The 14374-nt window shown below is 58.4% G+C and overlaps 1 protein-coding gene across 2 annotated transcripts in view; it reads left to right on the top strand.

Moving 5' to 3' along the window:
- Positions 1-14374, top strand: part of MPRIP (myosin phosphatase Rho interacting protein) — a gene marked incomplete at its 3' end in the record, with an annotated part of 81688 nt that overhangs the window by 31599 nt on the left and 35715 nt on the right. Inside the window, exons 4-7 of one of the 2 annotated variants that reach the window (XM_082006605.1) lie at positions 4806-4957; positions 7739-7823; positions 12461-12671; positions 13678-13837. In XM_082006605.1, the coding sequence (XP_081862731.1) occupies positions 4806-4957; positions 7739-7823; positions 12461-12671; positions 13678-13837 (608 nt within the window). Of the gene's footprint in view, positions 1-4805; positions 4958-7738; positions 7824-12460; positions 12672-13677; positions 14195-14374 lie in introns of both variants that reach the window. The other variant, XM_082006604.1, reaches the window with a different exon arrangement.

The following is a 14374-nucleotide window of genomic DNA, read 5'->3' as shown; positions in this document are numbered from 1 at the left end:
TTTCGAGGAGTTGGTGCTTTCTTGCTGATGGCCCCTGGGTGGGAACGGTGGAGGCGGCGCTGGCGCGGGCTCCCTGTGCCGCGCTGGTGCCGGGAGCCGCTCGTCCAAGCTGCGTTGCTGCCCTTGCCCAAGACATGGTTGTCTCCTTGTTGCCCTGATGTGCCCGTGGTGATGGGGCAGCGGAGTCTTGCCCCCTCCCACGCTGCAGCCCAGCCAAGATCCCGCTTGCATCCTGCCTCCAGCACCATGATCAGCCGAGGCTGGGCACCGGGAATGGGTGAAGCTTTTAGCAAACACAGCAGCTGCCTTTGCAGAGTACTCAAGAGTGCTGCAAATGAGCAGCGTGCTCGTCGGCAGCCACCCTCATGAATATTTTAGCTGGGAGAATTAACATTTGTCAAGAAGCATTTATCGAGGCAGCGTGGATGTCTCTTCCCCAGGCGCCGTGGGCTCACTGCTGCTCTGGGGCGGTGCTGGGAGCCGGGGCAGAGCCAGCCGGAGCACGAGCCCTTCCCCTGCAGCGTCGCAGCGAAGCGGGATGGCAGAGCCACGATCTCTCCCCCGGGACGGCCGGGCCCCGGTGCCAAGGCAACCAGCCCGCCATGCGAGATAGACAAATGGTTGTGGGTTGGTTTTTTTTTTTTTTCCTTCCCCTCCTGGTTCTTGGCAGAAAGTAAAATGTCCCTTTTGTTTGGTTTCCTCCTCCCCCTGCCCCATCGCCTTTCTTTAAAGGTTGTGTTCCAGATTTCATCAACCCACGTTGTGTAATAGCCCTGGAGAATGGCGTGGGCATTGGCTGTGTCCCACCAAGGCAGTGGCAGAGCTGCTCCTCGGGAGCTTGACCGTGGCATTACCTGCTCAGAAAACATACTGCATGCAGTTGCTGAGCGAAGCTCTGTTGTATTTTGGATCGAGCTCCTACGAGGCACACGTATTAGAAATGATGGGGAAGGTACTTGGAGAAAATTCGGAAATTTTTGAATCTAAATAATGCTGTATTTCTACCTCAGCCCTGCAAAACTGTTTGGCAGTGAGGGACTCTTGCAGACAATCCCTGTTGATTTACAGCATCAGCCCCTGCGCCTGGGAGTTCATCGCCCATGGAGCATCCAGCACTGTGCATCCTCCTGCCACAGCACCTGGGTCTCCCCAGCAATGCCCCAACTGGGATTTCTTCTTTCAGGCTTGTAAGAGGTCCCCATTCTTTCTTCCCCTCCTTTCCACTGTCCAAGGTGGGGGATGCTGCTGGGCTCTCCATCCTGAGAGCGCCCATCCGAAGGTCCCTGCATCTTGTCCGGAGGCTGCTCGGCTTCTGGATGTGAAGAGCATGGCATGACTGACCTCCTGGGCACCCAGGAAGGGAGAGGAGGAGGAGGAGAGCATACTATAGGCTTTGTGTAGTATGGAGGGGGATGCTGCAAGCACGTGTGTGTGTGTGTGTGTGTGTGTAAATATGGATCTGTCATACCAGAGGGAAACAGCAACGTGATTGTTTCTTGGCTATGGTTCCTCTGCTGATACTGGCAGCGTGGAGAGCTGTAGCTGCTCATATGGTGTGGGTGCCGTCTTCCCCATGCCGGGACACGATGAGCAACGGGGGGCTGCTCTGTTTGCCGGGCCGGAGGTGGCCGGTGGCACTGAGAGCTGCTGCTTGTGATGGTGCCCGTGACTGTGTCCTCCGCCGGTGCACCCTGCTGTGCTTCCACTCCTCCTCCCCCCCCCTTAAAAGACACACCCCGGCACTGGATCTATGTGCGGGGTAGCTGTGTGCTCCATCCTGTTGACAGCAGCATGGGAAATGGCAAGGCAGGGCCAGCGCCTGGGGACGGGGCTGTCCCCAAGGTGGGGACTGGCAGAAGCCAGCAGCCGGAGCCGGAGCCTGAGCATCCAGTCCTGCCTCACCCGGACACAAAGCCTCCCCGTGGCCCTGGGGTCTGACGCTGGGTTCAACTTGTATCAAAGCATCTGTTCTTCAAAGGGCTGGTTGAAGTCCCAGCCCTGTTATTGTTTTGGTGTCTCTGCTGTATAACACCTCCCTGCTTCTGCATTTATTTATTCCTTTCCAATTGCCGGAGCCATGCAGTCCTCACCTGCCCTGGGATCAGCCCGGGGACCAGCTCTGCTTGTCCTTCCCCGGGGATCCCCAGCTCTGAGAACCCCCCCAGCACAGAATCGGGTGCTGAGAGGCAGGGAGGGGTCCATGTGTCCTCGTCCCCTGCTGCAGACCCTCTCCCATCTCCCCTGCTCCCACGCCGCTGGCCCACAGCTTCGGCACGCGAGGGCTCTCCCTTTTCTCCTGGTTCCTGGGGAGAGCAGTCGTGCGCCGTCGCCAGCTCCGCCGCCGGGGCTCCCCGGCCGCTTTCGATGTGCTCTCGGGGTGCCGTGCTGCCCGAGCACTGTTCTTTTCCTCGGTGGAGATGTGCGTGTGCGTGCGCGTTTCCACCTGGCGCCATTTGCATTTCGCTCTGCTTCAAAGGCCCTGTGCTGCCTCCAAGGAAGGAAATAAACGGGGTAAAGGGATTTACATCCCGAGTGAGCGAGGCTGCTGGTCCATCAGGTTTCATCTGCTACCGAGAGGTGCAGGGGTGGAGGGGGCTGCCGTGGGCTGGAGGGTTCGTCCCTGGTGCCCGTCCCGTCCCCGGCTGCCGATGCAGGGGGGACAGTCCCAGCTTTGCTTGCAGCCCCTCTCCTCGTGTCCTGGCTCGGAGGCGTGGTGGTGGACGGGGACCCACGCGTCGAGCTGTGCGAGCTGCCCCAGTTCACCCTCGCAAGGAGGAGCGCGCAGCAAAACCACAGGGCTGGCCCGGCGGTGCGGGGGCCCCAAACCGGCTCCTCCGCTCCAGGCGCGCTTGGGTCAGGGCCGGGTGTGAGCAGCGGGGGAAGCTGCCCCGAATGCTGCCGTGGGGTTAAAGAGGGATAAGAGCAGGCGAGTTGTGCAGGGAGCCGTCTCCTCCTCTCCTCCTGTGCCTGCTCCCCGCCAAATCCCTGAGGGGCCTCCCAGGGAGTCGAGGGGTGCCTGTGGCAAGAGGGACCGAGGGGCCCAGGCTCCCCGTGAGGGACCAGCACTCCCTCCTGGAGCTGCCCTCATCCCCTTTTTCCCCCATCGTGGTTGTGTTCCCTGGTGCAAAAATGCTCTGGGTGGGGAAGGGGGTCGAACCCAGACCTTACATCCTGGAGGCCTTGGCTGTGCCAAAGGCCAGTGAGACAAAAACGTTTCTAAGATTCCGCTTGGAGCAGGAGAAAGTTTTTCCGTTGGCCTTTTATAGCTCCCGGAAAGCGGGGTTTTATTTTTGTTATCTAAGACAAAAAATCCTCTTAGGAGCCGACTACCCACGGCAGTGCAGGGCAGGCGGCCGTGCGTGCGCCGTGCCGGGGGTCTGGGCTTGGCTTTGCTTTCCCTCCCTCCCTTGGGGGTCTGTGGATGCTGACGCTGGTTTCCATGAAGGAAAAGAGGAGGTTTTGGTGTCCCTGATGTACAACCGGTCCCGTTTGTGCGCCCGTGCTGGGCACCGATACTGCAGCGCCTGTGACAGCTCCGTGCCACCCCTGGGCTGTCAGAGTATGCTCCTGCCCGGGGACATGGCTTCAGGGAAAGCCCTTTTCCTGGGGAAGGGGCTATTTCCCACGGCCCGCAGATGGGTAAACCAGGCGCCTCGGGGGACTGATCTGAATTTCCTGAAGTCATAGGCTGGGGCCATCGAGCTCTCCCCAGTTGCCCCTTTTTTGCATGGTGCAGGCTGCTTTTGGAGGGGTTTTAGTGGCAGGGCAGCCAGTTTCCATGGTAAAAGCCTTAACAGCATCTGCCAAAAATCCACCTCTCCATTGGCCCAGCTATCTGGAGGGCACAACGAGGCTTTGGTGGGGTGAGGAGGTGGCCGCGGGCTGCTTTGGGTGCTCCTTCGGTGCTGTTGGCAGCTTGGAGGGGTCCCTCCACCCCATATTTATGCCCCAGGTGCAGCTTCGTGCCGGGATGCGGGGGGACACCCCAGTGTCACCGAGCCTGCTGGGGCGCAGGCAGGCTGGGGATGGGGGAGACGTGGCATCGCTGCTCGGGGAGGGAGGGCTGCGGGCGCCATGTACCGGGAGCGGGTGGCCGCGCTGTAATCGGATGAGCCGGCACCGCTCCAGATGGACCTGTCAGCTCTCATCAGTGCTGACACCCCTCTGGGTCCCTCCACGTCCCCTCAGGCCACCTCAGCCTGTCCCACTCTGCTGTGTCTGTTCGGAGCAAGGGGGCCAGGAGGTGACACTGTGTTTGCAAAGCCCATCAAACAAACGAGGTCCCTTCCATGCTGCGGTTCCTCCCTGGCAAACTCCCATGTTTTGTTAACTTGAAGGGGAAAAACCTGGCACGTGTGTCTGTCTGTCTGTCTGTCTCTAGTGCCTGAGCCATCCTGTGCGGAGGGCAGTGGGGCCTTGTTGCTTTGCCACCCCAGTGCCTCATGTGCCACCCCAGATGGTTTGCAGCTGTAAATTCAGTGCCTTGCCGCGGTGTCCCCATGCTGCAGCGGGGCAGCCATCCTTCCCTGGGCGTTTGGCGTGGGAGAAGCGTTTTGCTGGCAGTGGTGGGCTGGACTGGGCTGGACTGGGCTGGCAGGAGTCATGCCTGCTGGTCTGTGTCCTCAGATGTGCGGCACAGGGCTTTGCTGTGTGCTGGCACGGCGCTCGGGTGGGCCTGGGTACTTGTGGGCAGATATCTTGGTGTGTAGGATCCTGGTGTCCACCAGGAGAAGTTCTAGGGCTCAACTCTGCACTCAGCTGCCATTCTCTCCTTAAACGTTATTCCTTTCTCCTTCCCCTTGCAGCCAACAACGCTTCCACAGGGCACCATCAACATGAACCAGTGCACGGATGTGGTGGACGGGGAGAGCCGGACAGGGCAGAAATTCTCCTTGTGCATCCTGACGCCAGAGAAGGAGCACTTCATCCGAGCCGAGAACAAGGAGATCATCAGCGGGTGAGTGCAGGTCCGGGGCCGAGCCGCTGCGGGGCTCTTCCCGTAGCTGGGAGGAAGAGGAGGGCGGGCGGGACCTTGCCTAAGGCTGGGTGCTGTGGCGGTGCGTGGCAGATTAATTCAAGTCTTTGCTCCGTGCCTAATGCCCATGCTCGGTTGTGCCGGGCTGGAGCCTGAGGCTTCCCAACATGCCGGACACCTTTCAGGGCCAGTGCTCAAGGAATCTCGGCCTCTGCTGGGAGCCTTGGCCAGGCCCCAGAGCTGAGATGCTCCTGAGTCACTCGTTACTTATGAAGGCTGCCATTTTCAGGTCAGTTTTGCTGTCTGCCGTTGGGCAATATCCTGCTCCCCGCCGCAGAACAGCACTCCCAGCGGCGCTTATCCCCGGGAGGGAGCTGAGCTACGCTGAGGCGTTCATGGGGTGCTCAGAGGAGCACGTCAACATCAGATGCACCCTGGGCTGGCCATGCCAGCTTCAGCCCCAGTAGAAAGCAGCTATTTACTGGCCAGGGGAAGAAGCTTGGCCACAGGGTGAACACCAGGATGGGATTGGAGCCGATGGGTGCCGGGACGACCCCACGGTGCTTTTAGGACAGCATCCGATCAGGCACCCAGCCCGCTGGCACAGGTCCTGTCCCACACCAGTGGCAGGTCCTGTAGTCCCGGGGCTGATGTGTCCAACCCCAAGTGCCATACGCCCTCCGGTCTCCGTCCGTCCCCGGGCAGACGTGGCCTCCTGGGACTGCCCGCTCTGCATTTACCCTGTCCTCACTGGGACTCACCTTCACAGCGCCCACCTCGCCCCGCTCGCTCCCTGTGGGCAGGCTGGCAGAGGGGACAGATACAGCCCACCCCCTTGGTCCCAGTGGAGCATCTGATCTCTGAGGATGATTAAAATAGTCATCTTTCATAGGAGCACCTGCTGCCGGGATGCGGTTGCTCAGCAGCACTGAAGATTAGGCCACTAAAATGAGCAAATCATGGTAGATTTCTGACTCCAGGTGTTGGATGGTGACCTAGAAACGTCCTCGCCCATCGCTCACATGCTGGCTTGGGTTGAAGCCGGTGCTGGTGAGGATGCAGAGCTGCGGGAGAGCCGAGCCACCGGCACGCAGTGACAGACTGTGACGGTACTGCGGCTCACCTGCGAGTCTTTCCCACATGGGATGTCTGGAGCTTGGTGCCTCCCTCCCAAAATTTGTTGACATTTGAAACTAGAGCAGAAAGTTGAAGGGATGAAGCACTATCTCTTTGCCACTCTTCCTGAGGTACGGTCTCTCCTGCTTGCTCGAGCCCTGGCAGCAGCAGAGTCAGTGCTTTCTGTTGAGATTATTTCTATTTCCAGGCATTTTCTTTGGTTGTGACTTCCCTCGTTTTGGTAAATACTGGTTGAAATAGGCATTTTTCTACCAAGAGCTTGGGATTTTGATCAGATTCAGTGCACGAAAACATGTAACTTCCCTGCTCTACTGAGACATGTGAGCATGGGTGGTTCCCCCTCCGAGCACCACCTCCGGCCGGCAGACCTGTCCTGCGTGGCATGGGGAATCGTGACACAGGGGAGTTGGTTCCTCTCCTCCAGCCAAGGCAGGAGCAATGGCTATGCACCAAAACACGGCCAGCCCCCATGCCCGGCTCTCTGCTCCCTCTCCCCACGCTCCGGTTCGCAGCTCAGCCGTTTGTTGCCGGTCCTGCCCACCACGCAGGAGGGAGAGGCATTGCAGCGCAAGGTGGGGCTGATTTATAGTTCATTGGCCCGGCGCTGGATTTCGAAGCAGCGCATTTGCTCCTGACTGCAAGCATTAATCATCCCAAAACAGTCTCACTCTGGGTCTGAGCCAGGCGGGTTTCATTTGCAGTTGCAGCACGACAGGAAGATTTCCCTGGCCGGGGGAGAATTTGTTTTACGTTCGTTGCATGCTTCTGGCATTTATTGCTTAACCAAAACCCACTTGATGTGGTCATCTCAAAACGCTTTACAGCAGCAGCTTGCGAAGTGAGGGGAACAGGACAGGGAAGCAGGGACGTCTGAAGCAGGAATGTTTCCCAGCGATCCACGGATCCCTGTGGAGTTCAGAGAGATCAAAGGGCAGGTCGTCAGGCCACAGTAGGAGGGCCCAGGAGGGTACCCCATACAAGTGACTTGTGCAGGGGATGTGCTTCTCAATGCCAAGTTCACACTGCTCGTTCTTGGACAAAAGCACTTTGTGTGCAATGTGCGGGTGTTGGCATCGCTGAAGGAGGAAGGTCCTGCTGGAGGCTCTGTCCCTCTTGGCTGTCTTTTAGGATCCTTAAATCCCTGTCCCACGTCAGCCTTGGCCATGGCCTTGCTCTTGCAGTGAGTGGGGTTTGAGCCAAAGCACCCTGGGGTCATCCCTCCTCCCCTCCTCTTCTGCCTCATTTTTCCCCCAGGACCTGGCTGGGATGATTTCTGGGTAGTTTACCACGTTGACCCTGACCAGGCTGGAGAAGCTGAGCTCCTCTATGTGCCCAGCCCCAGCTCGGGGTTGTGCTTATGGCCAAGTTCCAAACCCGGGAAGGCTGGGCTTAGGGTTGCAGTGCGGATGCTCCGTCTCTGGAGCTTGCAGGCAGCCTGCCCCCGAGGTGGGATGAGGCAGCATCTCCCCGGGCAATGTGGTCAGAGCCACCCGTGGCGGGGAACAGCTTTGGAGTCCGCAGCCTGTGGGAAGCTGCGTTACACCCCATGGTGGAGCGGGAGCTTGCTCCCATCCCTGCGCTCTGCCCTTCGGCACAGACCTCACCTTTTGCTTTCTCTGCCCGCAGGTGGCTGGAGATGCTGATAGTCTATCCGAGGACAAACAAACAGAATCAGAAGAAGAAGAGGAAGGTAGAGCCCCCAACTCCCCAGGTAACTCCAGGGTGGGGGACACTGTCACCTGGTCCCTTGCCTCCCTCTTGGGGCCACAGCATTGCTCTGCTCCCGGGGACGGTGCCCTCGGACCAGCGGGCTGCCAGCCCTCTGACTAGCCTGCGCAGAGCGCGAGAGCTGGGGTGAGCCAGGGCAGCAGGACGATGTGAATTAATTCCTGGTCGTCACTTCCCAGAGTCACACGCTGCTGTTGCTGCTGCTTTCCTGGCTGCTTTGGGGCCACGTTTTGCCCCCCAGGCACTGTCTTGTGGCACCAGCCCCGCACACGCTGTCCCGGGAGCGGCTGCAAAGCCGCATGGTCCCCATGGGGCACTGGGGAGAGGTGCTGGCTGTTCACGGGCCATTTCGGCAGAAACAGGATGAAATTCCATTGGGCTCCAGTTACCCCCTTTGAGATGACCCCAGAGATAATGGGAATGAAAGGAAAATACTAAAGGCCAGGGCCAGGCTGGGAGCTCCGGGGGCCGGAGCCGGGCTCTCCAGGGACCCAGCGGTGGCTTCGTGCTCACTTTGACTATAAATGGTAAAAAGCGGGGCCGGCCGTGACTCACTCGTTCCTGCCGGGCTCCCACGTGGCCGGAGTGGGGGAGAATCCCACAGATGGGGAACGTGACCCCAAGGCCACCCTTGTCCCTCGCCGGGGCTGAGAACAGCCGCGTCCCTGAGGCCGCCTGACCTCCGGGCACGCGTCCCACTGCCGCGGGGGACCAGCTGGGAGGGCTCCTCCGGCCGAGGCGGGCTGCGGCACCGGGGGACTGAAAACAGCATCGAGGCTCCCCTGAGCCCTGATTTTCAGATCCCCTTTGATGACATCCCCAGGATGGTCCCGGTGCAAGCTGGGTCATGGGTGGGTTTTGTATGGTGTTTGTTTGAATCAAGTTTCCACTACTCCACCAGATAACGAGGTTCTGGGCAATGGGAGGAAAATTGGGGGAGAGTATGATCCTTGTTTGCACACCAAGCTGGAAGTCTGAGCCATCCCTGCCAAGGGCTGGGGTCGTCACAGCCCCTCGAGTTCTGGCTCTGGTGATGCTCCTCCCTGCATGGCCAAGAGCTGATGTGTTCGGAGTTGCCCGTCCTCAAGGCCCAGGGAGGGAGCTGCTGCATTCCGGGCACCCCAGCGAGCTGCTGCAGCAGGGCAGGGATGCTCACCCCATCCCTGGCGCAACACTAAACCCAGGCTGGGTTCAGGAGGGGGACGGGGCGGAGAGGAGAAGGGACACAGAGCCAGAAAAACATCATTCTGGGTTACATTTCATCACCATGGCAACTTCTTGGAAACCGTACAGGATCCGAGCTCCTGAGTACCAAATAAGGGAAGCGGCTGCGGGAAGGATGCTGGCTCCCCGCGGGCGGACGGGCTCCCCAGGTGCTTGGGGATGGGGTGAGCATGGAGCCTGGTGGCACTTTTCCCCCCCGGGCTTGGGGCGGAACACCCTGAGCTCGCACCGAAGGGAGCAGGGTGGTCTTCCCTAAGCCCCAATCCCACTTGCTACCCTCCTTCCACCCTCTCCATCCTGTCATTCCCAGCCCCGTGGCCCCAGAAAAAGACTGAAATTCATTTTTGCAAAACCAGCTTCTGTGTGGGACCTGCTGCCGGACAGATGCTGTGCTGTGTCGGGCACTCACGAGCAACCGGCAAAGGCAGGAGCGGCATCTTTCCTCTGCCTCCTGAATTGTGCCAATGCAGGCGGCTGGTCTGGGGAAGAAGAGAGGGTGCTGGGGAGAAAATCAGCACCAAATCCGTCTCTGTGAAATGGCTTCTCCTGAAGTTGGCTGCTGTTCAGCTCACTCTCTGTGTGCCGGCGGAGAAAGCCTGATTTCTTTCTAAAGACATCTGTCCGCTAATCCGGCAGCGGATCATGTCTGAGAGCTGCTCAGAGAGGGACAGACACCTTTGTGATTTAAAAAAAAAAATTTAAAAAAATGGATATTTCTGCTTTTTCTCACTCCCATGTAGTTTTTCCTTGTCTGTGCTACAGCAGAGCTTGGCTGCAGCCAAGGGCTCCTGGGGCAGTGGGGTCATTTTCAGCTCCCCCCATCATTTTGCATCTTCCCCCTCCAAAATCACCAGGGTAGGAGCAATGCAGGCAAAGGTGGGAATATCCCTCCAGCTGCAGATTTTTGGACAGGAATTGTTTAGGTGCAATCCTAGAGGTGTCTTCACCTTTGCTTTGCAAGCAGGTTGCAGTCTTAGGGGAAAAGGGGCAGGTTTCTCTTGCAGCTTTTGCGGTGCTCCGGCAGAGTGGTGCAGGCGGCGGGAGAGACTGGGCTTGCCAGCTGTCCCTGCGAAATCGAGACAGGATTTGGGGATGAAATCTGGGATTTGAGGCACTGCCCTCTGTTGCAGGATGGGTTTGCCCAGGGGGGTGGCAGGCTCAGATAAGCAGAGCATGCCCAGACTTACTTAATGCAACTGGAGGCCAGTTTTGCTGATTTTGGTGCACACTCCTTTTTGGAGCTGTTCATACCGCTGAGCGGCAAAGAGTTAATTTCTCTGCTTGTTTACAGACGGCTTTTTGGCCCTCATGTCTCTGTCTAATTAAATACATATCTACAAATGATTATATGGGGGTGTATGTAAGGAACATATAAAAATGTATATCCTGAGCTGGCGATCAGCTTTGGGTTTTTGGATCAATGAATGACATCATGGTTGAGGTTGGAGGGGACCTTGGAGGTCGCCTGGTCCGACCCCCAGCTCAAGCAGGGTCCCATTGAGCGAGATGCCCATGAACTCTGGATCGTTTACCTCCAGCGCTGCATTCCTTTAGAGTGAAATTTCCAAGGGGATTTTTTAAAAAATTGAGGTCATGGGCTGCTTGTTGTGGCTGTGCACAGAGCCAGGACCCGCTCCCTGGGAGATCCCCCGGTAGCTCTGGCGCAGCCCTGCGAATGCCGATTTGGAGGTGCCAGGCTAAAACCCACCGCTGGCTCTGCTGATGTGGGAGGGGGGACTGAGGGGATGCTCTTTGCAGCCCGTGTCCCCAGCCCGTGGCTGCCTGCTCGGCTGCTCCTGGATTCCCCCTGCTCCGTGAAAAGGGAACAAGCAGCCAAGAAACTTCCCACAATCTGGAGACTTTGGAGGGGGGTTAATTGTCATTGATTTATTGGTGGCTTTAAGGAAAATAATCTGCTAATGCAGAAGCTTAATACGACAACAGCAAAACATCTGCTAGTGAACAAAGCCAAACCCTAAACGAGTAGTGAAAGCTGCTGCCTCTTCTGGTGCGTGCGCCGAACCTGGGCTGCCCGGGCTGCGGCTGCCGAAATGGCATCATCATCTGATGGACTCCAGAGCCCCTCATTAGCTAGAGAAGCATTTAAGATGATGGGTATTGTTTTAAAATAGCATAAAGCTCAGTGTGATGTTGTATATCCTTTTTAAAAGCAGCAGCCTGTTAGGTAACCGAAGCACACGGGAGGAATACAGCCCCGCTTGGGTTTTATTCTTTTTATCAATGGCCCGTAAGAAACCAGCTGTGACAAACAAACAACACAGCTGCTGGTGGCAGGGTAGTAATTTTCTCCTCCATCCCATGTCCCTTAGCTTGATTTCTTTTTTTTTTGACGTTAGTTATAAGACTGAGAAAATTCAGTCCTGACAAATAGGACCCGGGAGAGAAGCTGGGCGTTGGTCTGTACTTGTGAAAAACAGCGGCTGCCCAGGAGCCAGCCCCCAGAGGGAGCGGGGATGCGCAGAAGGACTGGGGATATGGAGAAGGACCAGGGACATGCAGAGGGAAATGGGTGATGCTGTGTTTATTTGCATCAATTACAGAGGATGCGCTGTCACCCCAACTGGGTTTTGGCAGAGGTGGGGGGAGCATTTCCAGGTTCCGCATGAGTCAGGACCCGACAGACCCATTTCTCCGTGGTGTCTGCAGTGTTGCACGCAAATGCTGGAGCATAAGTGGAGTTGCACAGGGCCCCACGCTCCGGGGAAGAGCCAGGGCTTTGCTCCGCTCAGAGCTGGGCTGCGTGAGCACAGGATGAGCTTTTCCCAAAGAGTTACGTGTCGGTGGCTGCGGCATCCTGCATGCCATGCTGGGGAGGGGCAGTTCCTATGCGAAAAAGCCAGCGAGCCCCTCCGCTGCCACAGCTCAGCCGAAGGTCTCTGTTGTTTGCCGGCTCGCCTTTGCTCTCGATCTTTTCCCAGCTGGATGTGACGAGGTGCAGCCGGTTTCGGGAGCCCTCCTCGGGGAGGGACGGTGAGGGACGTTTTGCTTGCAAGAGCAGCGATGGTCCCTTTGGCCAAGGAAGTCCTGACCCATCGCCACTCCACGCTGCCCTGGAGCAGGGTTTCCACCTGAGAGCTTCTCCCCTTGGGGTTGCAGTGGTGGCACTTGGCTGAGCATAGAGTCATAGAATCATCAACTGGTTTGGGTTGGAAGGGACCATTAAAGGTCATCTAGTCCAACCCCCCTGCAGTGAGCAGGGACATCTTCAACTAGATCAGGTTGCTCAGAGCCCCGTCCCTGTCCTGTTGTGGCATGTGTCATGGGCAGCACCCAAGCTGTGTGGGACCCACACCTCCGGGGACAGCCACATGGGGACCCTGGGTGCAGAGCTGGGGCAAACCCCTCTAACCCTGCTGTCTCCCCCATTCTTTTTAGGAGCCTGGTCCTGCTAAGATGGCCGTGACCAGCAGCAACATCCCCAGTGCGGAGAAGGTCCCTGCCACCAAGTCCACGCTTTGGCAGGAAGAAATGAGGGGCAAAGACCAAGCGGACGGGGGCAGCGGCATCAGCCCAGCGCAGAGCCCGGTGCAAGGCCAGGCCGGGGCTGCCAGCTCCCTGAAGGATCCCATGCTGGACAGCAAGGAAGGTGAGGGATGGGGATACCAGCACTGGTGCGATGCTGCGGTGACCCGGTTCGGGCAGCTGAGCTGGCAAAAAAACACCGTGCAGGGAGAAGTTTTCCATGGGTTCAGTTCCTGGAGCATCTCAGCGAGGAGGAGGAGGCGGCAACCTCCGTCCCTGCTGTGTTATGTGGGGACCTGAGTGAGACCTTATGGGCTGGGGTTCAGGAAGGAAAAACTTTGCATCACATGCTGGAAAACCACACAGCATGGGTCCCAATCCTGCCCCGGCAGGGAGACAGGGCTGCCTGGCCTCACAGGCGGTGTTGCCCTTGTGTCGGGGGGAAGACGAGGAGGAAAATGCCTTTTCTAGCCCCTCTGCGTCCCCACCCAGGGCACCCGGAGGGCGTGGGGCCACGCTGCGCTCAGCCGGGCTGTCGGGGCTGCCAAGCCCTGAGCGCCGCTTCCTCCTCCCGCCCCTGTGTCAGGGCCCTGTTTACATTTGGCCTCCCCAATGAGTCCCTGGAAGGCGCCGGGGCCGCGGCATTGTTCTCCCTGGAACAATAGGGGCTGGGGACTCTTCCTGCCGGGGCTGTGGACAGGTCCCACGCGCTGCGGCCATTTCCTTTATCTGCCCGCTCGGATGGGGGATGCTTTCCGCCTGCTCCCCGCTGCCAGGAGCAAGGTGTCCATCTCCTTGTACCTGCAGAGCTGTGGTCGATGCCAGGCAGGGAAAGACGGGGATGGAAATGGGTGCAGAGCGGTGACTGTGGCCATCTATTTCTTGGTTTGGAGGTTTAGGTCTTTCAACTGTGCAAGCCCGACCCAAGGGTTGTACTGGCATCGCCAGCTCGCTGCAGACCATCCCGCCATCTCCATGGGCATGGGGGGTGGTCAGGGTGCAAGAGGTGGGACAGCATGAGGCTGGGGCCCAGACCATCTCTGCTTTCGTTTCCTGCGCCTGTCGTGGGTGGAATCAGGGTAGTAGAACTCGGACTTGAAACCAAGCATGGTGACTTTTCTGACCCTTAGATGAGAGCTCCATGAACGGAGACCGGATAGACTGTGGGCGGAAGACACGTGTTGAGAGCGGGTACTTTTCTTTGGAGAAGACCAAGCAAGACTCGAAGCTGGAAGAGCAGCAGCTGCCGCCCCCGCCGAGCCCGCCCAGCCCCAGCACCCCGAACAACAGGTACAGTTATCCCAAATCGCCCTCGCAGGAGCATGCCCAGCCCTTTCCTTCCCCAGGTACCCGATCAGGCGACCGAATGATTCACAGCTTCTCTCTGAACTCCTTGGACTCGAAGAGCAGTTGCCCCATGCACAAGGACTCCAGCAGCAGAGATGTAGGAAGGGGAGCTGAAAAATCGGGGCGTCCCCTTTCTTTTAAAGCCAGCCGGCAGTACACCACCCTGGCCGACGTTCCCAAGGCCATTAGGATCAGTAATCGTGAGGCCTTCCAGGTGGAGAGGAAGCGGCTAGAGCGGAGAACCCGGGCCCGTAGCCCTGGGAGAGAAGAAGTGGCCCGGCTCTTTGGCAATGAGAGAAGGTAAGGGATGAGTGGCTGATCTCCTCCTTGCATGCTTGTAATGGCAGCGAGGCTGGGTCCCTGCCGCATCCCCGGCCAGAGCAGGCGACATTTGGCGGGCGAAGCCCCTTTGTGTTGCAGTGCTCCTGGGTTTAAGGACGCCCACCCACACCGACCGGGTGGTGGGATGTCCTTAATTAG

This window comes from Phaethon aethereus, assembly GCF_964289735.1.
Source record: "Phaethon aethereus genome assembly, chromosome: 15".
Classification (NCBI taxonomy): domain Eukaryota; kingdom Metazoa; phylum Chordata; class Aves; order Phaethontiformes; family Phaethontidae; genus Phaethon; species Phaethon aethereus.
Note: the sequence above shows the minus strand (reverse complement) of the source record. Positions and strands in the feature narration are given on the sequence as shown.